Source organism: Sciurus vulgaris (genome assembly GCF_902686455.1).
Source record: "Sciurus vulgaris genome assembly, chromosome: 8".
NCBI lineage: Eukaryota > Metazoa > Chordata > Mammalia > Rodentia > Sciuridae > Sciurus > Sciurus vulgaris.
This window is the reverse complement of record NC_136468.1, coordinates 140,054,053-140,078,123: the sequence shown is the minus strand read 5'-3', so window position 1 is coordinate 140,078,123 and position 24,071 is coordinate 140,054,053. Positions and strand designations below refer to the sequence as shown.

General features: G+C 47.9%; 1 protein-coding gene across 4 annotated transcripts in view; it reads right to left on the bottom strand.

Annotated features, from left to right (window-relative positions):
- KSR2 (kinase suppressor of ras 2) overlaps nucleotides 1-24,071 on the bottom strand; it is a gene marked incomplete at its 3' end in the record, with an annotated part of 403,959 nt that overhangs the window by 320,019 nt on the left and 59,869 nt on the right. For all 4 annotated transcript variants that reach the window (XM_079151534.1, XM_079151533.1, XM_079151531.1 and 1 more), the window contains one exon: nucleotides 587-727. In XM_079151534.1, coding sequence (XP_079007660.1) covers nucleotides 587-727 — 141 coding nt within the window. The remainder of the gene's footprint in view (nucleotides 1-586; nucleotides 728-24,071) is intronic.

Sequence of the window (24,071 nt, the reverse complement as noted above, 5' to 3'; positions counted from 1 at the left end):
GCCCCACCTCCATGGCAGACACAGAGCATCAAGTGTGCTGGCTTAGTTTTGCCATTGCAAAGCCTTATTTCCAAAGTTTTCAATAACAATCAGCTGAAATTTACTGGGTGCTCTTAGGTGCCAGAGTGTGAGTTGAATATTGTATATAGATCATCTCACTTTATCATGCCAGATACTTAAGAAGGGACCATGATTATGCCCATTTAACTGATAGGAAGATCAATGCTCTAAGAAGGCACCATCCAATATGGCGGCCACTGGCCACATTAACATGAAACACAGTAAAAATTCAGTCCCTCGGCCACTTGCATTAACCACCACTCCAGCGCCCAGTAGCCACACGTGGCTAGTGGCTGTTGTATCAGAAGTGCACAGATGTAAAATAATACACACAGCAGCAAGTTCCATGGGACAGCGCTGGTCTAAGTGGGAGCCCTGTTCAGACACATCGGAGATCCTGTGTGCCATCATCCACTATGTGCTAGGGACTGTGCTAGGCACAGCTAAAACTCTGCCACCCCAGGAGCAGCAGAAGGGTGGCTTGTGGCCAGTTAGGGGCAAGGGACACAGGGCTGCCTCCAGTCACCTCCAGGACTTCCTTGCGCACGTCCACGATGCGGAACCAGTGCCGGAGCTGGGGGAAGCCGTCCAGTTCCGCATTGCGCTCCTGTAGAGCCACCTTCTTCTTGCAGGACAGCTGCCGGCTGAAGTACTTCACCAGCTTGCTCTGCAAAGACAGAGAAGGACAAGGACACGTCTCAGAGGCACCATACCAGGAGCAGAGGCGGGAACCCCAGGCCGTCCCCCACCCAAACCTTTCCAATTTGCAAGCGACAGATTTTGGTTCAGCTACAGCGAGATCCAGTGTTCCACCTGCTACGGTTCAGATGTGGTTTGAGTGCATCCCCCAAAGTTCCATAGGCCAGAAATGTGGCCCCCAAGGTGCGGATGCGGAGAGGTGCTGGCTGGCTCTTTAAGAGGTGGGACCTGGTGCAGGCTGATTAAGTCATGAGAGCGTCAGCCTCAGAAGGGATGAATGTCTTCACCAGACCACATTAGCTCTCTCAGGAGTGGGTTGTTAAAAAGCTAGGCCACCTCCCATGTTTGGTCCTTTCTGGCTGGTTCCCTTAGCACTTTGCCATGTGATGAAGCAGCCAGCACTATGTTGTTTGGACCTTCCAGCCATCACATACATTTCTTTTCTTTATAAAGTATCCAGCCTCTGGTGTTTTATTACAGCAACACAAAAAATACCAAGATAGCACCCATCCCCCCCGCCATGTTGGTGATGAGGCAAAGAGGAAGACTCTGATTTTTTCTTTTTGTGGGGAAGGGGATGGGGACTGGCATGGACTTTAGGGGAGGCCCTTCTGCTGTGCCCACTCACAGTTCAATTGCATATAGAGCTTGACCCCACAATCCCACTTCCAGAAATTCATTCTGCCGACATCCACCCTGCATGAAATAGCTGTGTCCGCGGATATTTTCTTACAGTTCTGTTGGCAAAGGCTAAAGATCACAAATACTCTGAGGAATCCTCGGCAGGGAACTCATCAGATAAAAAGATGCTGCGACCACACAAAAGAACTCTCTGCAGCCATAAAATAGGTGTCTAAGACACACTGATAAATAAGTCCTCTCCCATTCTCACGGAAAATGTGTCTAGGGATGTCACTCTGTAAAGGCAGCGTCCAAAGGAGCAGATTTCCTGCTCCTCCAGGGAAGCGGGGAGGGAAGATGGGAAGAGAGAGGGGAGAATATTTTATTGGCGCCCCTGTGCGCTCTTGAACTTGCAAGTTGTATGCAAGTATTCACAAATTAACAAATGCTTTTTAAAAATGAGCTGGGCCTGAACCCCTGTTTCTGGCAGGATGCCCAGACATGTGAAAGGAAACTTTTTGTGGCTAGCTTTGTAGAAACCAGCACAAACAAGAGAAAGGCAATGCACCTTCGCCCAGGCAGAGAAAGAACCGTGAAGAATGAGCTCCAAGCTTCTGCGCTGGGGCGGGAGGGGGACAAAACGGTCACGTGTTTCTTTATGGGTAGTTTTTACATTGTTTCCATAACTGCCCAGAGGATATTATCCATGTGATTTAAAACATATTTAATAAAGATGATTAAATGGAACAAAATTAAAATCCTTGGATAGGCAGGTGCCTGTGGCATTTCAAAGCAACCAACATTTGTCAGGAGCTCTGGATGGTTCTGGAACTCTGGGCTGACCAGAGAGGGTGTTTCTCCATGCTGGTCTCCATTTCCACTTTGTGTCATGGGAAACCTCTCTTCTGGGCCTCTCAGCCCCTGTGCCCTGGATGAAAGTGGTCCCCACCACCCCAGGTCGCAGGTGGGCGTGTGTCCCAGGCCTGGTCAAACAGCTGTGTTTGGATCAAGCGTAACAAGGGACCCAGCAGAACCATCCCAGGACCCAGGCACGCGGACACAGCCCTCAGGCCCCGCTGGGGCAGCGGGTGGTGTGATGAAAGCGGGCCGCCTGGAGCCCACCTCCCGGGCCAGGAGCACTTGCGGCTGTGGTCAAGGATCTGGTGGGAGATGCCCACCCACCAGAAGAAATCGGGAGAGGCATTCCTGACCACGTCCATCAGCCGGGCCCAGAGCGACCCTGGGCTCTGCAGTGACACGTTTATTTGCACCAATTTTCTTCCTTTCATTTTGGGTTTCTGTCACTGAGCCTCCTGCCTATGGGGAAGTCGGAGAGCATCTGGCGCCCCCTCCTAAGGAGGTCGTGACCTGCAGGGTGGATGGGTCTCCTCTGGCGGCTCTAACAAATGACCACACACTCAGTGGCTTAAAACGACATCTCCTTCCTCTCCAGCACTGCCAGGGATCAAAAGTCCACAGCCGGCCTCCCTGGGCGTCAGCAGGGCCGTGCTTCACGGGCTCCTGGAGAGAACCCACGTCCCCGCCTCCTCAGTCCGTAGAAGGCGACCGCAGTCCTCGGCTCCTGGCCCCTTCCTCACGTCACTCAGCTCCTGATGCCAGCGTCAGTCAGGTCTCCTGCCACTGACTTCGCCCTCCCGCCTCCCTCTTGGACACTGGACCCCCCGGATGATCTGGGGTAGCCCCCATCTCAAGATCCTCAGTCACGTCTATAAGATCCCCTGTGAGGTGAGGCCACATGTCCGCAGCTCTGCCTGAGTCACCAGGTCTTTACTGACCTCCTGCTGCTCTACTGTGGATCTCAAATGTCCCCCATTTGTTAAAGCCACGGCCCTCAGCGGGGCGCTACTGGAAAGGGTGGAGTCTTTAAGAGGCGGGGCCTAGTGGGTGGGACTAGGTCACTGGGGACACATCCTCAGAGGGAACCGGAGGACCCTGGTCTCTTCCTCTCTTTTAAGTCTGGCACCATGAGGTGAGCAACTACCTCTTCCACACCCTCCCATCAGGCTGTGCTGTATCACCACAGGCCCAAAGCTATCGTGCCAACCCACCACGGGCTGAAACCTCCAAAACGGGGAGCTCAAATAAACCTCCCCTCTTTTTAAATTGATTATCTCAGGTATTTTGTGACAGTAACAGCTCATGCACCTGCCAGGGAGCAAGAATGTACTAAGGTCTGAATATTCAGATACAGAATCAGAAATGACTCTGAGCTTATGAGACTCTAAGATGAACCAAACCAATCAGGGCTGCTGAGGGTCAGAGATCATGACCAGACACACGGGTTAGAGACCTGTGGTCAAAACCAGCTTCTCGCCCATGAATGTATATGGTAGGCCCACTCGGTACTTGCTATTTATTTGAATTAGGGAGATCTGTGAAGTTGGAAACATAATTCTGAAACTCACCTCCTTCTAAAAGGTCGAGAAAATCAGTTTCTTATAAGAGGGAGCAAGGAGAAAGGATAGTGTTTTCAGATATGCCGGTGAATGCTTTGATACTACTCCCTTCAAGAAATGGAGGCCGATTCCCCTCTCCGTAAGTGTAGGCGAGACTCAGTGACAGAATATGCAAGAAGTGACCTTATAGGACTTTGGAGATGTGGTCATAAAAGGCACTGTGGCTTTCTTTCTTCATTCTCTCTTGGATTACTCCCTCTGGGGGAAGCCAACTGCCATGCCACATGGATGCTCAAGAGGGCTATGGGGAGACCTAGGTGGTGAGGAACTGAGGCCTCCAGCCTACAGCCATGGGAGGGAGCCCCTCTCAGAACGGATCCTCCAACCCCAGTCAGGCCTTCCCCTGACGGAGGCGTCAGGCAACCTCTTACCCAGGGCCCAGGACACACCCTGAGCCAGAAGCCCTACTGCTCCTAAAGATAAACTGTTCCTAAAATCCTGCGAGATAATAAATAGTTTTCTTTTAAGCAACTGGATTTTAGGGTGATGGGTTAAAACAGCAATAGCTAATGAATACAAGGAATCAAATCCCATTCAACGTTAGGAGAAGACTGGAATAACTGGCCCAGACACCAAAAAAGGCACCCCAGGAAAACAGAAGCAGAACAAAATTGTAACCTGCCATCTCAGAGCTCTGTAAGAAAAAGATGTGACGCGTATGATTACGTCCAAATGAACCCCACTGTTGTGTGTAACGCTCACACGCCGATAATTACATTAAAACCAAAAGAGGGACAAAATCTGAAAAAAAAAAAAAATCATCTAAATTGGAATCAGAAAATCTCAAAAATGAGGTGTCGAAACTCAGAAAAGTACTAGAAAGGAAAGAAAAATAATTTATTTGCTGAGGTGGATGCATGAAAACGAAGAAGTAAGAAAAAACAAAAAAATAAAAAAAAAAAAGAAGTAAATGAATCTTCAGCAGCAGGTGGCAGAGGGAGGGTGGGAAGACACCCCCCACACACCCCTGAGGACAGTGTCCCAGCCAGGCCACAGCCCTGTGAAGTTGGGAGATTAGCCAACAACAGTAGACTGAGCAAACAGATAGATACAGGGAGGGTGATTCTTATCAGTGTTTGAGAAAAGTGATACCAACGTGGAGAGGGAACAGGCTAGAAGAGACCCTGAGGTACTTGGCTAGAATTAGAGATATTGGTTACCAATACTCATAAACATGAAAATAAATGTTAATGTGAAAATACTCATAAATATGAAAATAGATGTTAATGTGAGTGTGTGTGCAAACCTCACACGTACAAACATAAATCACCTAAATGTCCACCGACACCCACAGTATGATTTAGCACATCCAGGGCCCAGGACTTGGCTTCTAAATGCCATTTCTACCCAGAAGATCGGGGATGTGGCTCAGTGATTAAGCCCCGCTGGGCTCAATCCCCAGTAGAAAAAAAAAAAAAAAAAAAAATGCTATTTCAAATTTTTTTAATGCTAAAAATCCTTAAAAGTTTATCTTCTGACATTTTCCATTAAAATTCCAATGATGTTCTTCATGGAAATTTAAAAAAACAGGCATGAAATTCACTTGGAAAAATAAAGGCTCAGAAGAGACAAAGCCATCCATAGTGAGAAAAGTTATGTAGGAGGTATCACAATACCAGACCTTAAATTACACTGCAGAGCTCTAGTAACAAAATCGGCATGGTGTTGGCACAAAAATAGAATCGAAGACCACAGGCACAGAATAGAAGACACAGAGACAAACCCACGTAAGTACAGTGATCTCATACTAGACAAAGGCACCATAAAGCTGTGTTGGAGAAGACAGCCTTTTCAACAAATGGTGCTGGGAAAACTGGAAGTCTACATGTAGTAGATTGAAATTGAACCCCTATCTCTCACCCTGCACACAACTCAACTCAAAGTGGATCAAGGACTTTGGCATTAGACCAGAGATCCTGCGCCCACTAGAAGAAAAAGTGGGCCCAGCTCTCCACCATATCAGCTCAAGAACAGACTTCCTCCACAAGACTCCTAAAGCACAAGAAGTAAAATCAAGAATCAACTGATTACATCAAACTAAAAAGCTTCTTCACAGCAAAGGAAACGATCAAGAACATGGGCAGAGAGCCAACAGAATGGGAGAAAATCTTTACCACCTACACCTCAGGTAGAACGTGAATATACAAGATATACAAAAATCTCTAAAAACTGAAGGCCAAAAAATCCAAATAACCCAATCAATAAGTGGGCAAAGGAACTGAACAGAAACTTTGCAAAAGAAGAAATATGAATAATCAAAAAATATATGAAAAAAATGTTCAACATCTCCAGCAAGTAAAGAAATACAAATTAAAACTACACTAAGATTCCATCTCACTCTAGTCAGAAGGGCAATGATCAAGAACACAAGCAACAATAAAGGTTGGCGAAGATGTGGGGAAAAGATACACTCATGCATTGCTGGTGGGACTGGAAATCCATACAACCACTCTAGAAAGAACTATGGAGATTCCTCAGAAAACTTAGAATGGAACCACCATTGACCCAGTTATCCCACTCCTCTGTATATACCCAAAGGACTTAAAATCGGCACACTACAGTGACACAGCCACATCAATATTTATAGCAGCTCAATTCACAATAGCTAAGCTATGGAACCAACCTAGGTCCCTTCGACAGATGAATGGATCAAGAAAATGTAGCATATATACACAATGGAATATTACTCAGCCCTAAAGAAGAATGAAGCTACAGTATTTGCCAGTAAATGAATGGAACGGGAGAAAAACAATGTTCAGAGAAATAAACCAGTCCCAAAGAATCAAAGGCCAATGTTTTTTCTGAGACGGGGATGCTAACCCACAACAAGGGAAGACAGGGATAGGAAGAGTAGACGTGCACTGGATTAGACAAAGGGAAATGACGGGAAGGGGGGATGGGAATAGGAAAGATAGTAGAATGAACAGGACATCACTTTCCCAAGTTCATATATGAATACATGACCAGTGTAACTCCACATCGTGTACAACCACAAGAATGGGATCGAAATTGTAATGGGTTGCACCCCATGCATGTCTAATATGTCAAAATCTACCCTACTGTCATGTATCTCTGAAAAGAAAGAATTTTTAAAAATAAAAATAATAAATAAATAAATAAAATATATTTGGAGAGTTGAATACGTTAAAACTCAAATCTTCGCTATGGAAAAGGTGACCGATTCCATCTGTCTCTTTTAACACAATTCACCTAAGTAATTCTCTTGGAAGTATCAGAGATCACAATGAGCTTTTACAATATTTATCACATGCAGAACTTAGAAACGAGCACCTTTGCGGGGGATGGAGGTGTACCCAAATGGGTCGCGTTGTGGGCCTTGGTAGCTTGCAAAGGTCACTGTCACAGAGGCCACAGGTTAGGAGGTTTGACCATCAAAAACACCTGCTCACAATCCTGGAGGCTCCAGGTCTGAGTTAAGGCCTCAGCAGGAAATGTTCCCTCTGGAGATCTAGAGAGGGATCTGCCCCAGGCCTGTGTCCTGGCTTCTGGCAAATTCTTGGCCCGTGACACCATAAATTGAGTCTTCACATAGCAGCCTCCCCACATGCAGGTCTGTATCCAGATACCTGGTTTTGTTTGTTTGTTTGTTTGTTTGTTTGTTTTAACGGTGCTGGAAAATTGAACTCAGGACTTTGCACATTCTAGGCCTGGGCTCTGCCACTGAGCAACATCCCTGGTCCTCCCCTTTTTAATAAGGACGCCAGTCACATTGCATCAGGGGCCCACCGTACTCCAGTATGACCTCATCTTAACCAATAGCACGTGCAATGACCCTATTTCCAAATAAGGTCACATTCTGAGTGGGAATGAGGACTTCCACACAGGAAGTTGAGGAAACCTTAATTCAAACCCTAATATGGACCACAGAGAGACACCAAGCAAGAATGAATCGGTGACCGCCACCACGTGACCATCTACCTGGAAGGACACTTGCACCCCTAGCTTCGGGGACTTGGTGAGACTCCCCCCCCATCTCTCCTAACAAGTCTGGGCCAGGGCAGGACCAAGGCCACAGCATAAAAAAACTCAAGCGGCTTAAAAGGGGTCACCACTCTGGGCGAAATGCCTTCTGTTCATCCGTGATCACACAACTGTCTCAAACAAGCAGGGCAGCGACATCTCCTCCCAGCAGAGTCCAAACCTCTGTTCAAGCGACCGTGTGAACATCTCAAGAACAGAGCAGGGGGTCTTGGGGAGCGGGCACCTGCAATCCTGGGACTCAAGTCTCTCCGGCACCAGTGGATTTGCCAGTGGGTTTCTAAGCCCTAGATCTAGAACACCCTGGACTCAGCTTTGCATCCCACACAGAGAAGGCGGTGAGCGACGCTTTAACCTCTAGGTCACATGTCCAAGCTGGGAGCCCACCGGCCCTGGGTGGCCAATTCAACAGAGAGACAGCCTTTTTCACTTTATTTCATTTTAATTCACTGAAATTGAAATGGAAAAACTGAAGCAGTGTGATCTTTTGTATCTGTTAAATATCATTTTCCCGTTTGGGTCGAACAACACTAAATTGAGACATGCTGTAAATATGACGGCCATACCCAATTCCCAAGATCTGAGAAAAATAAATGTCAAAAAGACTCACTGATATTTTGGTACCGATTACACGCGTAAGCGATAATATTGTGGGTCTGTCGGGTTCAATGTCCTCTCAAAATTAACTCCATCTGTTTCCTTTCCAAGGGGGCGACTAGCAAATTTTTTAATTACACGCATAGCTCAGGCCTGGCCCTCATATCCTATAGCTCATGAACAATGCCGCTTTGTGGGTTTGTCCTAAAAAAAATAAAAATTAAAAAATAAGGATATTCATGAAGATGTAACTCCATGTTGATAAAGCATAAGAGAATGGGAATAGCCTAGTGTTTCAACAAGGATGTAAACAATTACGATAAATGTATATGCTACGACGTTCAAAATAATGTGGCAGGTGGTTTATAAAACTCCCTGCATCCAGGAGCCTAGAAAAGTCTGCTGAGGTAGGAAACAGAACATCAGCAGTAGCCATCTCTGGGGGTGAGGTTATGGGGGATCTATTTTTTTTCCTGTTGCCCTCTCTATAGCAATATTAGAAATGCTCCCCATCTTCCTTCTCCAGAGCAATGTTTGTGTATTACCTGCTGTTAGCTGGGAAAATGTTGCCCTGTTTTTAAAGACTAGGTTTGGACAGGCTTAGCAGCCCTCTTGCTCTCCAGGGTCAGTGAGAATGTCCCAAGAGGGTCAGGCAATGGCAAGATGTTAATCTCATGCATTTCCAATCCTGGAATCTGGCTTCTAGGAATCCTCCCTACTGAAATACTTCCGGTACGGATGGGTGAGAGGATGGCTGGCTATTGTTGCCCGTATTGTGTTTTTAAAAGCATGCTAACAATTTTTTTTTTTTTTTTTAAAGATGCATTAAGCCTGGCACAGTGCTCCATGCCTATCATCCCAGCAACTCGGGAGGCTGAGACAGGAGGATGACAAGTTTGAGGCCAACCTGGGCAACTTAGTGAGACTCTGTCTCAAAATAAAAACAAAAAGGGCTGGGGATGTGGCTCAGTGCTATAGTTCCCCCTGAAGAGTTCAATCCCCAATGCAAAAAAAAAAAAAAAATGCATTCACAGAAGAGCTAAATATTAATAAATTAAAGTACAGCCATAGAGTAGACTACTATAAATCTTTTTAAAATAAGGCAGACTGACTCATATTGATCTGAGAAAATGTCCAAGATTTTCATCTCCAGGGGAAAAGCAAATTACAAAACACACTGTATAATATGATTGCATTTATATTTTTTAAATTATGCGTGTATTGACAATATAGGCCTAGAAATACATAAAAATATCTGGCTGAGTACAGTAAGCTGTTATAGCAAATATGGATATGGGTGCATAAAAGGGATATTTGTTTTTTACTCTACAGATACATTGTTTTAATTTTTGGATCATGTTGCTTTGCTTTATCGGTATTTAAATTTTTTTTTTTTTTTTTTTTGGTACTGGCAATTGAATTCAGGGACACTCAACCACTGAGCCAGCTCCCCAGCCCTACTTTATTTAGAGACAGGGTGTCACTGAGGTTGCTCAGCACCTCGCTTTTGCTGAGGTTAGAATATTTTCAATTAAATAATTGGTTTAGGTCTCCTGTTCACACTTCTGTCCATATACCTAACCTTTGGTTCACTCAACAGCTATTTACTAAGCACCACCTGTATGCCCGCTACTACCCTAGGCTCTGGGGATTCCATGAAGAATGTGGTTAACCGAGAGTTTATCTTCTGATATCTTTTCTACAGAGAATCAAGGTCAGTCCTGAGTTTCTGGAAAAGATTTAGATATGAAAACTGTTCCAACTGCCACCTCTCTTTGTGCCTATGCTAATGAATTTTAGGAAACAGGAGATGGTCTCAGGATTACAGCTTCACCACAGGGCAAAGCATCTCAGGTGACTGCAAAATGGCTCTCTCAGTCTGGGAGAACGGCTGCTTGTTCATAGCAGCAAGAATATCTAGAAAGCTTGTTTCCTTTGCTCTGATTTAACGTGAGGGATTGTTAGTAACTGGGAAAAAAAAAAAAAACAGAAAAACACCACAGAGGGCCAGAGAAAGGGAAATCGGCTATATAACACTTAATTTTGCTTTTCTTTTCTCCTTTCTTTCCCAGTGTGTGAGAATGAGAGGTCACATGAGGTCCCTGGGGTGCTACAATCAGGCAACCTCAACTCTGACCCCTTAGTAGCTAAAGGACGGCCAGCAAGTTACCAAAGTGCTGTGAAGCTCAGTTTTGCCGCCTGGATGAGGGTTCAATTGTACCTATTTCATAGAATTTGAGGGCTAAAAAAAATAAGCCATGCCAAGTACCAATGAAGGGTCTCAGGACACCATAGCCAGGGGCTGATCTGTGGGAGCTTCAACGATCAGCCAAGGGGATCACACCCCACGTTTACTCATGGCCAATATTCAGAACAAGTATTTTTTTAAAAAATCAAAATCAGCTTTAAAACAAATAATATTCCTTAAAAACCAAACTGAAGCAAGGTCTAAAAAGTACAGATTATTCTCCAAGAGTATGCACTTTCAATTGGTTTTAAATTTTAAAAAATAAAGCACTGTGCCTTTCTGATTCATTAATTAAATGATCTCGAAATGAATACAATTTGATTTAAATCCACACACTGGACAGAAATTACTAGAAAGTAAAGCATGCATACTTCATTAACAAATTCTGTAAATCGGGTTTTTTTTGTTAAGTAGTTCTCTGCAGCCTTTTCTTCAGAATACATAGTTTTGGTTTTTTTGTTTGTTTGTTTGTTTTTTACAGTGCTGGGGACTGAACCCAGGGCCTTGTGCTTGCAAGGCAAGCACTCTACCAACTGAGCTATCTCCCCAGCCCAGAATACATAGTTTTATTGTTCCTAATTCAGTACCCGTGGATGCCTGGGTTGCATTTCAAATACTGCTGAGGAATAAGGATCTGGACTTTTTTTAAAAAAATAGCAATGCTACGTCAATGTCTTAAAGAAAGAAAAGGAAACAATGTCACATGGGAATCCAGCCACATCATATTGTCCACCTTTTGGAAAGTATTTAGGGCGGAGTGCCCTAGGGCTCACCTGTAATCCCAGCTACTCAGGGGGCTGAGGCAGGATGATCACAAGTTCAAGGCTGACCTGGGCAACTGAGCAAGACTCTGTCTCAAAATAAAATTTAAAGGTTCGTGCGTGTAGCTCAGTGGCAGAGTGCTTACCTAGCATGAGCGAGGTCTTGGGCTCCCTCCCTATCAATGCAAAGGCAGGGTCACAGAACACTGGAAATCTAGGCTAAACCCAGAAGCTGAACGGCAGTAATGACGTAGCCACAAACCCTCTCAAATACCCATTCTCCAAAGCAGCATTTCCCAACTGCAGGTGACACTGATAACTTCAGGTGATACCCAGGCATAGCATTAAATAACTGCATCACGTAATGGACTCGTTCCTCCCTGTTCAGATCCCTCTCCAGCCCCTGACTGTATCACAGAGACAGTCTGTTAGGTGATACTGTGTCTTCAACAGTTGTCCAACACTTGAAAGGCTCTTTTTTTTTTTTCTTACCAGAGATTGAACTCCTTTTATAACAAAGAGCCGAACAGATTCAGAGCCTTGAGCAGGTAACGATATGAATCACGATTTAACGACACTTTTGTTCTTATTGTATTTATTTTCTAGATAGTCTTCCACTTAGGGCAAGCCATACCAGTTTTCCATTACAATCATCCAACCAAGATTGATTTTTAAATATCTATAAATTTGCCAGCCGCGGTGGCACACAGTTGTAATCCCAGCCGCTTGGGAGGCTGAGGCAGGAGGATCGAAAGTTCAAAGCCAGCCTCAACAACTTAGGGAGTCCCTAAGCAACTCTTGGAGACCCGGTCTCTAAATAAAATACTGGGGTCGTGGCTCAGTGGTAGAGAGCTCGTCTAGCAGGTATGAGGCCCTGGGTTCGATCCTCAGCACCACATAAAAATAAATAAAGGTATTGTGTCCATCTCCAACTAAAAATATTAAAAATAAGATACAAAATAGGGCTGGGATGTGGCTTAGTGGTAGAGTGTCCCTGGGTTAACACCCAGTATCAGAGAGAAAAACACCTGTTAAAAAAAAAATTGGGTTGGTTTAAAGAAAATACAAAAAGTAGCATCAAAAAGATGAGTCTGGGAAACGCTAGTGTCCCCAACTCCTTGGACTGTGACTCTGGGCTGCGCTCTACTCCATTTTTCCCTCCTGAGCGCATTTGTTCCCTTCAGTTCCCTGAACACCTCTCTGTCCCTCCCCCAGGCTCCTCCCGCCCGCAAGTCCTTTCCATCCAGCGTGGTGGAGACGAGCTTTGTCCTTCAGGCCACCTGCCTCTGTGCCCCGTGACTTGGAGTTAACTCGCTGCCCCTGTCCCACCCCTTCAATGAGGTTGGTCATGTGACCTGCCTCAGCCAATAGAGGCTGGTTTCTAATTGCTTTGAGTCCCTACCCTCTGCCTGAGAATGTGCCCAAGCTAGTCAGCTGAAGGGTGACAGATGACTCAAGGTTTCCCAGACATCCCCATCAGCCACCCTAGCCCACCTGGCAGCCGGTGGCTGCCTGGCCATTGGCTGTGAGCCATTTGGTTTTGTTTGTTTGTTTGTTTGTTTGTTTGTTTGTTTGTTTTTTGAACCCAGGGCAGCTCAACCACTGAACCACGTCCTGGGTGTCTTTTTTTTTTTTTTTTTTTTTTTCCTAAATTTTGAGATAGAGTCTCACTAAGTTGCCGAGGCTGGCCAGGAACTTGCGATCCTCCTTCCTCAGCCTCCAAGGATCACAGGCCTGCGCCACCGCGCCCAGCAGTATGGTTTCTGTGCAGCGTTCTCCCTTTCCACCCGAATGGCATCGTGCATTTGTGTGACGCTCACTGCTCCTTTCAGCAGGAGGCCCTGAAGATCTTCCCACAGCAGTGCACGTACGACTGCTCATTCTTTTTAGTCTTCTGCATGCGGGGCTCCTCTGATACCTGGCTCCACGGCCAGGGACGTGCGCAGCGTGTGATGGGGGCAGTTTGAGTGGCCAACCACCGGACAGCATTTTTGAGAATAACAGCCGCAGCGTGCCTGGCGCCGGAGGCTGGGGCTTTGGATGTGTTCATCCAGCCTCGATCCATGCAGCGACACGGGTTCTGAGGCTGGTATTTTGAGCCCATTCTGCTCATGGGAAAACTGAGGCTTGAACACGCTAATCCCCTTGTCCGTCTCCACAGAGCCACACAGATGGCAGTGGGGCGTAGCATTGGATCCCAACGCTGCATCGCGTCACCAGGATGCCACACTCGGAGTTGTGCGTGGTTCCCAGAAATATGAGATCTAGAAATCTGAAAGTCAGGCACCACCCCCTCAAGAGGCAGAGAGAGGACCCGATTCCTCGCGGAAGCTTTGCAGGTCCTGGGGAGAAATGGGTTTCCCGATTCTAGTTCTGAGGTCTGAGCAAATCACTCAGTTCCCTGAGCCTCCACTTGGCTCATCTGTAAAATGGGGATGTCGCCTTTCCTCACTGGCCTGCGGAGGCATTGCAGGAGAGGACGTCCATGCAGAGGACAGGCTCAGCCCCTCCTGCCCTGCACGCCTGGGTCCAGGTCGTTGAAGGAGCACTTGGGGCGTCCCACTGTGAGGCTTTAGAAATGGGAGGGGCAGAGGCAGGGAGCAGATGGAGTGGGGAGGCAGCCCCAGGTTCCAGCCTTCCGCTTTAGGCGGGGGGAACAAGATCCACCTTTGGGGACAAGGGTGTGGCGACGGTGAGCAGGCAACAACTCAGGAAACGAGGGTGAAGCTGGGCCGGGCAGATCATGCAGGACTTCCCAAAGGCAGACTCTGGAAACCAGCCGCTGTTTCCACCAGTACCCCAAGACTGATGTCACAGCATAAGTGTGGCTGTCAGTAAGCGGGGAGTCCTTCTGAGCCACACGCAGCGCAGGTCACGTGATGGATTCTCTTACTTAATCCACACAATGGTATAGGTCTAATTACTGTCCCGTTTTACAAAAGAGAAAATCGAGGTCCAGAGAGGTTAAGTAACTGGTCCAAGGTCACCAAACTACTAAGTGGATGCACCTGACTCTAACAAACATTTGTTTTCTTTCTTTCTTTCTTTTTTTCCTTCATGGTGCTGGGGATCAAACCAGGGCTTGGATATGCTAGGCAAGTGCTCTCCCTCTGAGCTACACTCCCAGCCCACTGAACTCTTATTTATTGACACACAAAGAACATCACGATCTTTTGCCAAGAGAAACGACACAGCAGCCAAAGCAACAGGCGTAGTCTAATGCTATTTTCTGAATGTGCAGAGACCAAATGGAAATTCTGCAAAACACTAGCAACTTTACCTCTTGGTCATTATAGGTAAGATTCACCTATTTCTACACATCTGTATCTTACCATTTTTCTATAAGCTTGAATCAATTACCTATATGATAATTCATTACAAGTCTCATGAAAATCAGACACCTGCTAACATTAATGCTGTGCGGGCCATCCTGCATGTCAGACATCTCGGTAGGTAAGTTTTAGACCTAAATCGATGCCGGGGATTCTGCTGAGCACTTAACACATTATTTCCCTGTATCTTCCCAATAATCCTAGTAATACCCCCGTTTTACAGAAAAGGAAATCAAGGGCACAGAGCTTAAGCAACTCTCCCAAGCTACCAGATATTTAATGTTATTTCTCTTTCCTCAATTTCTGAATGACAAGGATCATCTGGCGACATTTGATAAAAATCAAACTTGTAGGCATTATTCCCTGGAAGCCCTAAATCAGGGAACCTGGGAATCCCTAGTACCAACAAGCACCCCAGTGATTCTGAGAAACACCCATCTATTGTCCAAATTCTTCAGATATGAAGGAGGTTCGTTTCTCAGACCGCCTTCAGCATCTGGGCCCTCAGGCATTAAAATGGGGTAGAAAGCAGGCTCCAGAGACAGGGTAGCGCTCCCTCCGCAAGCGATCTGTGTGGGGGGCAGGGGGCTCATCTGTGCAACAGACATTTATTGAGCAGCTCTGAGAACAGTCCGCCCAGTCCAGCCTAAAGGGGAAGACGGCCAAGCAAACACAAACCACAAGGCCAAATGGTAGGAGCCAGAACCCATGAGCCACCACGGCTCAGCGTGGGAATCTAGGACGCAAAATTGCAACAACAGCTTCTTCCAAAGCAGTGGTCCCCTATCACAGGACCGTAATGACGGGGTTCCATGTTTACACTAAGGGAAAGAAAGCAAGGCCTCCCATCCCGTTGATTCAAAGCGTTTTCAGGTGCTTTCTGAATACAAAGAGCTAGGGATATGAAATCCATTACACACCAGCCCCCCGTTAAGGGCAGGGCTACTCCAGGTGAGTCCTGGACACAGTTGTTCGCCCCACCAGAGAAATACAGAAATCAAGGTACAGGATTTAGACACTTTGAGAGCTATTTGATCAAATAACTTTATGTCTGTTAGGTCTAATTTTTTTTTTTCTCTCAAAGTAAGCTTTGTATTTTGTTGGGGTGTGCGTGCCATTTAATTTCCCTAGGACATCCCCTTTATCATATTTTACAAAAGTACTGGCCGCCAAGTAGCTGTTGGGAAAAAAGTCGACCCTTCCCCAGAAGGATTACAAGACCCTGACTCGCCCCCACCCCCACAGCAGGGTGAATTTCAGCTATTGATCTGAAATCACCCCTTCCATCACTACATCAGTTCCAAAACTGGTCCCGAAACGCCTCCTTATTTGAGTATTGTGAACGTGCTGTCGTGGGTGTTAGATAGTGATCATTCTACAGAAGGGCGAGGCCCAGAGGTGTTGGAATCTTGCCCAAGGTCACATAGCCCAAGAGCCTGGTCGGGGTTTGAACTCCTGACCTCCTCATTCCCAGTTCCATGCCCTTGGAAACGGACCATCCAAGATGGGGAAGCAATTAGAAAAGAGCCTCCCCGGGCCTGGCAACCTAGTTGATTTCTAGGTCACCTTCAATTCAAGTCCAGGCAGAGCTGGAGTGCAAAAGAGTCCAATGGTTCCACACACACACGCATGCATGCACAGGACTCCTGGACAGTGCACATCTAAGCTGAGCCACCATCTGAGCCTGCACTGACAGGTGCAGAGTCCTGACTGCGGGTAGGAGGGTCACTGGTTGCCAGACGGATGGAGCTGGACCGCTGAGAGGCAATTCTCCATCCGCACACCAGGGGGCAGCCTGGTACCTTTCCCAGCAGATGGAAAATTTCCGCAGGCCGCGCTCCCTCCGAGCATCATCCTCGGTGCCTCATTACTGTACTCCGTATTAGCATGGTGGTAAATTTAGCAGCATAAACAAAAAAAAAAAAAAAAAAAATTATAAAAGTCAAGACATGTGACAGAGCTAAAAATAATCGTGTCTGAAATCCCTGATGTGAAACGGGAAACTTCACTAAATCTAAAGCCGGGCGAACCCGGAGACCTGCGGGCTGGTCCAGAGGAGCCGGTTTGCTAGCACCCAAGACGGTCAGCCTCAGGGGCTCTTTTCCAAAAGCAAATGGAGGCGGTGACCTCCAGAAGGAACCCGGCACGCACTGAGGAGCCTGTGTCCACACCTGGAAGCAATGCCAGGGGCAGGGCTGTCTCCCACCCGTGAGGCTCAGGGGTGGCCCACGGATAAGCGGCCACTGCTCCCTCGAGCTGCCGGTCAGCACCCCGCAGCGCAGCCTCCTCTCCAGCGGTCCCGCATCCACAGGGTCCGGCCTTGTGTGCGCTTCTCCCACCCAGAGCCCCCCCAGCCATGGTGGGCACACAGGGCACTCTCTCCCCCCTCTGGGCCTCTCCTCCTCCCGACCACCCCTGAGCGCCACCAACACTGCCACCCTGCTCCTGTTCCTTGGGAGCACTTTGCTATTTCACAAATGATGCTGTTTATTGGTTTCCATGGTTACACCTCCCCCACTGCACCCCACACCCATCCGACTGCCGGCTCCGGAGAGGCACGGCTTTGCCTGTCTCTTCCCCAGCGCGCAGGGCCACGCCTGGCATACAGTTGGTGCTCAATACGTTCTTCTTGGCCTTTTGATAAGGCGGGCATCAGGCCTCTGGAAGTAAATCCCAAGTCCTTTTCCTCCCGCAGGAGCCGTGTGGCCAGGGCTCCGGGGTTATCGCACCCCACCAGGGCAGTGAAGTCCAGGCTGCAGCCAGCCGCCTGAGGCCTTCCGTGGTTGCCAGGGCGACCATTGTCATAACACCCCAGCTTGACAGGGAAAATTATTTGACTGAGAAAGTCTCAAGTAACCTCCTATTTGCATCTGCAGGCAAATCCCCCAGAGAGGGAGGGCTAGAGGCCTGGCCTTCCTTGTGTCCCCAGCCCAGACCCCAGTGAAAACAGGACGCCCCCGGCCAAGGCAGAGGGGTCCCATCTGTCTGCAGCAGGTCCTAACGTCCAAGCCTCAGCATTGCGGGTGGCTTTTCCTTACCTTTACACTTTGACTGCTCATGAATAAGAAGAATAGTGAAAAGAGTTCAGATAATTAATGAGCGCTTACTAGAAGCCAGGTCCAGTCCTAACTTCCTTACGGAATCATTATAATTTTAAAATTCATGCTATAGCAATCTGTTGTTATATCGTGTATCACATAACACAGTCGTAGATGGACTCATAGGTATTTCACAGATAATTCACATAACGCATAATTTGAAATATGACACTCATATAGCATACTGCACGTATAGTAGTAAAACTGACATCATTGACGTTTTTGAATGCCAGCCCTGTGCCTACTCCTTTGTTGATACTAATGCGATATTAATACAGTGTTATGTCATAATATATTCATAATGGTATTCATAGCTCAGGTTTAGGGAGGACTTACTACGTGCCAAACGTGGCCTAAGGGTTTTATTAATATTATTTGAATGTCATATTGTTATGGTAAGGATCGTAAATGTTTCCCATAAGTCCCGTGTTGAAGACTTGGTCCCTGGCTGACAACACTGTTGGGAGGTAGTGGAAACATGAAGACGTGGGGCCTGGTGATAGGAAGTAGTCACTGGTGGTATAAGCTTGAAGGGTACATGGGACCCCAGCCTCTTCCTCTCTCTTTGCTTCCTGGTTGCCAGGAGGTGAGTTTGCTCTACCCCACACTCTCTGCCCGGATGTTTTGCCTCCCCACAGGCCCAAAGTGACAGGATTAAGCAACCATGAACTGAAATCTCTAATAGCATGCACCAAAAAAGCCCTTGTTCCTTCTAAGTTGATTATCTCAGGCATTTTGTCACAGCAATGGAAGACTAACACACAGAGACATGCACCTTAAGGGCTAAGAATCATATTATTCCCATTTTGGAGGTCAGAAAACAGAGGCATGGAGTGATAAAAGAAGTAGCCTAAGGTCACATGGACAACAACCAGGGACAAAGCTGCCCCCAAGCCTGTCCTGTTCCTTATTTCCATACCACACTTCAAAGTTGTCCAACTGAGCTTGCTACAGTATCACCTTGAGACCTTGTTAAAAATATACATGCTGAGCCCCCATGCAGCCCCAGCCCAAGTCCCAGACACCCCTAGGGACAGGAGAGTCTCTTTTCTTTTAAACAAGATCCCCAGAGAGTTGAGAGAGAAGTGAGGTTCAGAACCACCAGGTGGGCTTGGAGGCCCGGCCCTACTAGAGACCGGTCCTCATCCACCGTGAAGACTGTGGCGCCAACTAGGTGATCCCACGTACTGCAAGAGAATTGAGGGGCTGAAATTTGGGAAGGGGCAGCAGAGTGGTGCACAGTCACAGGAAGGGGGGGAACAGTGGGAGATGAGAATACAGGGTCCCCAGGGGTGATCGGATCTGAGTCACACCAGTAACCACTCCCAAGGTCTCTGGAAACAGGAAGAGCCCCCACGGAAAGGAAATGGGTGATAACACATACTCGGGCCAGGGCTGGCTTTCAGGGAGTGACCTGCCGGATCCATTAAACTCATACGTACACTGAGCCCAAATGGCACCTCCACTGAACACTGTCAGTCTGGTTGACGTCCCACGGCCCAGCCCGCCCAGACGGCACAGCTACCTGCCTCCTCTTAATCATTCACCAGGGCCAAGCTGCACAGGGAAATCTATGCTTCCGGGGTGGGGCTACCCTCTGTACCTACATTTTGAACTACAACCCTCCTGGCAAGTGAGAAAGATCGATGGTGTTGTCTTTTTAAAAAAAAAAGGCAGCTGGCGGGTGCCGGGCTGGAGAAGCAAGCAGAGTAGCCAGGGAGGCCACGCCTGTGTCCCTGTGCAAGGGGGACAAGGGGATGGACCCAAGGAGCAGGCCAACACAACCAGGGAGTGTGTGTCCTGAGGATGATGGGTCATTGCATTGAGCCCAGGGAGAAAGATCCCAAGCAGAGTAAGACCAGAACAATCCAGGATAAGACGCAGGAGCTGAATGCAGGTCTCCGCTGGGAACCGGATCTGCAGCTCAGAGAGGCTACTTCCCACCGCGCGTGGCTACTGGCAGTTACACTTAAGGTAACTAAGTCACACAGTAACCCACAAGAGAGTGAGCGAGGGTCACGGACACACGGTGATAAACAGGTATCTTAGGGCCGCTGGTTAAAAAAATCCAGACAACATCCTCACTGAAATCTCTAGTCATGAGACAACCTCAGGCCATCGGAGAGTTAATTCAACCCGCACCCCCAAAACTTCATCAGAACTTAACCCTCGACTCGTATGAGATAAACTAATACCCTTAACTCATGAGCATCTTTGAGTTCAGGGAAAATCTGGGATGAATTGTAGACCTATTCAAGGTATTTAAAATCATAATATTAATGTCTGAATTGAAGTATGCATTTTGAGTCTTTTATATTTTTTTAATACATTACATAGTGAGAGTGAGATTTCGCCTTTCCGACTCTGATTTGAAATGTATAATTCACTCACTCATTTGGACCTGTATTTTAAGTTGAAACGTTATTCTATTTAGGTGCAACACTGGAAAGCAACTTGTAGCTCGGCATGTTTGTAAGTTTACTTTTTGAAGTTTCTCAGGTTATGTCAGTAGTTGAGCAGGCTTGTCTATCAACAGTCAGTGTATTTTTAAAATTCCTGTATATCACCAGGTGTGCAGGAGGCTGAGGCAGGAGAATCACAAGTTGAAGGCCAGCCTCAGCAACTTAGCAAGACCCCAATCTCAATTTTAAAAAGAAAAAAGACTTGGGGCTGTAGCTCAATGGTAGAGAGCCCCTGTGTCCAGTCTCCAGGACCACAAAAATAAATAAATAGATAATAATCCTGTCTACAAAAATTTACAAATGCAATTTAAATTGTTTGAAGATCCCCAATTAATTAAGGTTGTAACTGGAAGCGAACATTATACAAGACCCCCCCGCCCCACAGGTGTGATTAAATAAAATAATACTGTGTAACCTGAACTTCAAAGTATAAGGCAGTAAAAAGATGGTTTCTTTCGCTTTAGTAAATTAAATATTCATTTCTAAAACCAAAAGATCATTCCAGAAAAATCAGAATTCAGTTCCTTTCCTCAAAGGCTCAGCAGCTCCGCGTGGCCAGTGGCTATCGTTTCTGAGAGAAGAGGGACAGAACCCCTCCACCATGGCGGCAGCCGGTTCCTCTCAATCTTGGGTTGGATATTTAGCAGACCATGTAACTAAGATTTTCGGAACTTGTCCCAAATGGAAAAGGCAGGCTTCTGAAGAAAAGAGGCCCAGATGTGGGCAGACGTGGAGGTGGGAGGGGGACGCAGGGATGCTGACCCTGACATTGGCCCCAGGAGTGGAGCTCAGGGGGACCTGCGGGAGGAAGCCGAGGCTGCAGCCTCCACAGGCTGCGGAACATCCGCTTCATCTTATTTGACAAGGATTTTTGTCGCTTCCTGACATGACCACCACTCTGGGCCTCCTTCAAGGCAGATCGGCTCTGGATGGGAAATCAGGGAGCTGTTCCATCGATTTCGGTTTTTGTTTTCCATTTAATACATTTTTCACACACTCTGAATGTTTCTGACCCCAAAATACAGTTCAAGTCAAGCAGAAAAATGGTCCAGCTAAGATACCCCACGGCCTGTCACCCCGTCTTCCAAATGTCCAGGCAACATTGGGAGCTCGGATTCACCCACTGGCTCTGGCACCGGGCTGGGGGGTCTCAGGCAAGTCCTATCATTCTTCTACTTATGAAATGAAAGGTTTAAAAAAAAAAATGAGATACTCTTGGGAGTGACTTGAGTTCCAAAATTCCCATATTACTGTTAGAGGGCGTACGGAGGGGGACGCAGCAAAGAGATCCCATTTAAGTTTGCACATTTGTCTCGGCTTCGCCGGGCAAGAGGAGCCATCTGCAGATTTCCCTGGCTGCACCTGGAATCCCAGCCACAGGGTCGTGTTTAGAAGCAAATGCCAGCCAGGCAGGTGGGGCTCGGGGCTGAGGCGTGAGCATCCTGGCCAGCTGTGCCCAAAGCAAATAAACCCTGCAGCCCACGTGGCCACCACGGGCACAGGGAGGCCCTGGCTCAAAGGAGCTCCAGCTGGGACGTGTACAGGAGACCAGGGTCCCATCTGGTTCCCTCACAAACCAGCAGATACAACCTCCCTTGGCGAATCACGTAAGCTGGCGCGTCTGATAGAACTTTCTGGGATGGTGGCGATGTTGGATATCTGTGACAGGCGACACGGTGGCCACACATGGCTACAGAGCCCTTGAAATGTAATGACTACACGTGACTGAGCTAAATTCAAAGTTTCCTTTTAAATTAACTTAGCTTTAGGAGTCACACGGAGTCGGTGGCTACCATATTGGATGGCATGGATAGAACCCCTTCTGCATAGTGTTTCTTTCTCCATCAGCTAAAAGCCACGCCTGCTCTCTCCCTACTTTCCAGATATGTGTGGAGGTTGAATAAAATCACCATGGAGGGCTGAGGGTTTGCTGAGAGTCTGCTTCAGACCAGTGAGCAGTACTGTCCCACTGAGCTTGGACAGTCTCCCACTCAGACATTGTTGTGACCTGAGACAAAGGCCTACAGTCCTGAGATGGCACCCGAGAACTTCCTTCCCCGTAGCATCAAACCCCCTCTACTCTCCCGCCAAAAGTTGTTTGCAGAATGCATGCTGGGTACAACCCAAGCGTCTCACCTGGCAACCAGGCTCTGCCCTCCCTCCCGATCAGAACCTCGCAACCCTTTATTCCAAGCCTACATCGACATTTTTCTGCTCCTCAAATGAACCAAGCTCACTACCCCAGGGCCTTTGCATATCCCATCCTTTCCCCTGGAACCCTTACCACATGCATCTGGACGCTCCTCTCATCCCACAGAGCTCTGCTTGTGTCCTGTCCATCCTAGTCAAGACGAATGAGATCCCTGTGCTGCTACTGTCTCCCCATCAACACTTATAAGTCCTCCACAGCACTTATCACCGCTTCCACTGAATGGCACACAGGGATTGGCACAGCAATCGGTTGGTTTCCCGTGAGCTGGTTTCACAAGGAGACTCTGATACGTGTCGAAGTTTGGAAGATTTTGCTCCAGGCCCTTCTGTGCCTGGGCAGTGAGCTCCCCGCCCTCTGACCTCCTGCTGCTCATGCAAGCTCTCTCTCTGATTCTCTGCCCCAGAGGCCTTCTTTCTTCCCCACCCCAGAGTATAGTCCTCTCCCAACTCCACGAACACACTGTTGGTGCTTGACAGCTAGAATACACCCCTCCCCACAGCAGGGGTCCTCATCCTGCTACCAGAAGAGTGTCCTAAATGCAGGGCTGTGTCCTCTTCGCCTCCTCCCAATGACAAGCCTGGGAAGTCGTCGGAACTGCAGGATGAATTCACAGATGGACGCATGACGGGCGAGAACGGACGTGGCCTTTGCCATGGACGCGAGCTACAGCTTCCAACCGGCCCTGGGCTCAGACTCCGCACGGCTTCTTGTTGTGACTGTGTGGGTTTGTTGGGGGCACAGAGAGGTTCAGGGTCAACAGCTCGGCAACTCCAGCATCTGCTCCCAACCTGGAGACGAGCTGCCGGCGGCAGAGAGAAACGCAAAGCTGTTCCTTCCACAAAGGCAGAGGGACATTCTTCCAACCTGTCACCCTCGTTAGGCTGGTGACTGTCACGTCCACTCTGCTCTCCAAAAACTGCCTCCCAGCCCATAGGCTGATAAGCAACCTCGGTTCCCCTTTACAGGCTCCTTCTGTCTATCCTCTGGAGTCCTCACCAGGGACCTGCAAGGCTGCCTCCTCAGCCCATTTTACAGATGAGGAAACAAGAGGCCACCTGACATGTGCTGAGTAACTCCAGAGGGGCAGCGGCAGAGCTGACCTCAGGCCTTCCTGGCTTCAAAGCCACTGTCTTTCCATAAGCCACAGTTGCCATGTGAGTTGTCCAGAGTCAAGCTTGTGGGTTTGCGTTCAGCAGGGCTCTGAGTGACCAAGCTTCCTGGCCCAATTAACATCTCCCAAAGTGTGAGGGAGACGGAACGGCTTAAGTCCCTACTCCCAGAACCACAGTTCTGTTCGAGGCCCTTCTCAGGGGACACCGGGGTGTCCTGTGCACGGTCATCCAAGGACACGCCTCTCTGTGCAGTTGGAGACAGCTCCAGGCCTCTGGAGGCAAAGTCCACGGAAGAGACCGAAGAGGCCAGACCTCTCCACAGGGAAAGCAGCCCACGGCTCCCACAGGAGGAGCTGTGCTGTCACCTTGTGGACAGGGACGAGTCCAGCTCCC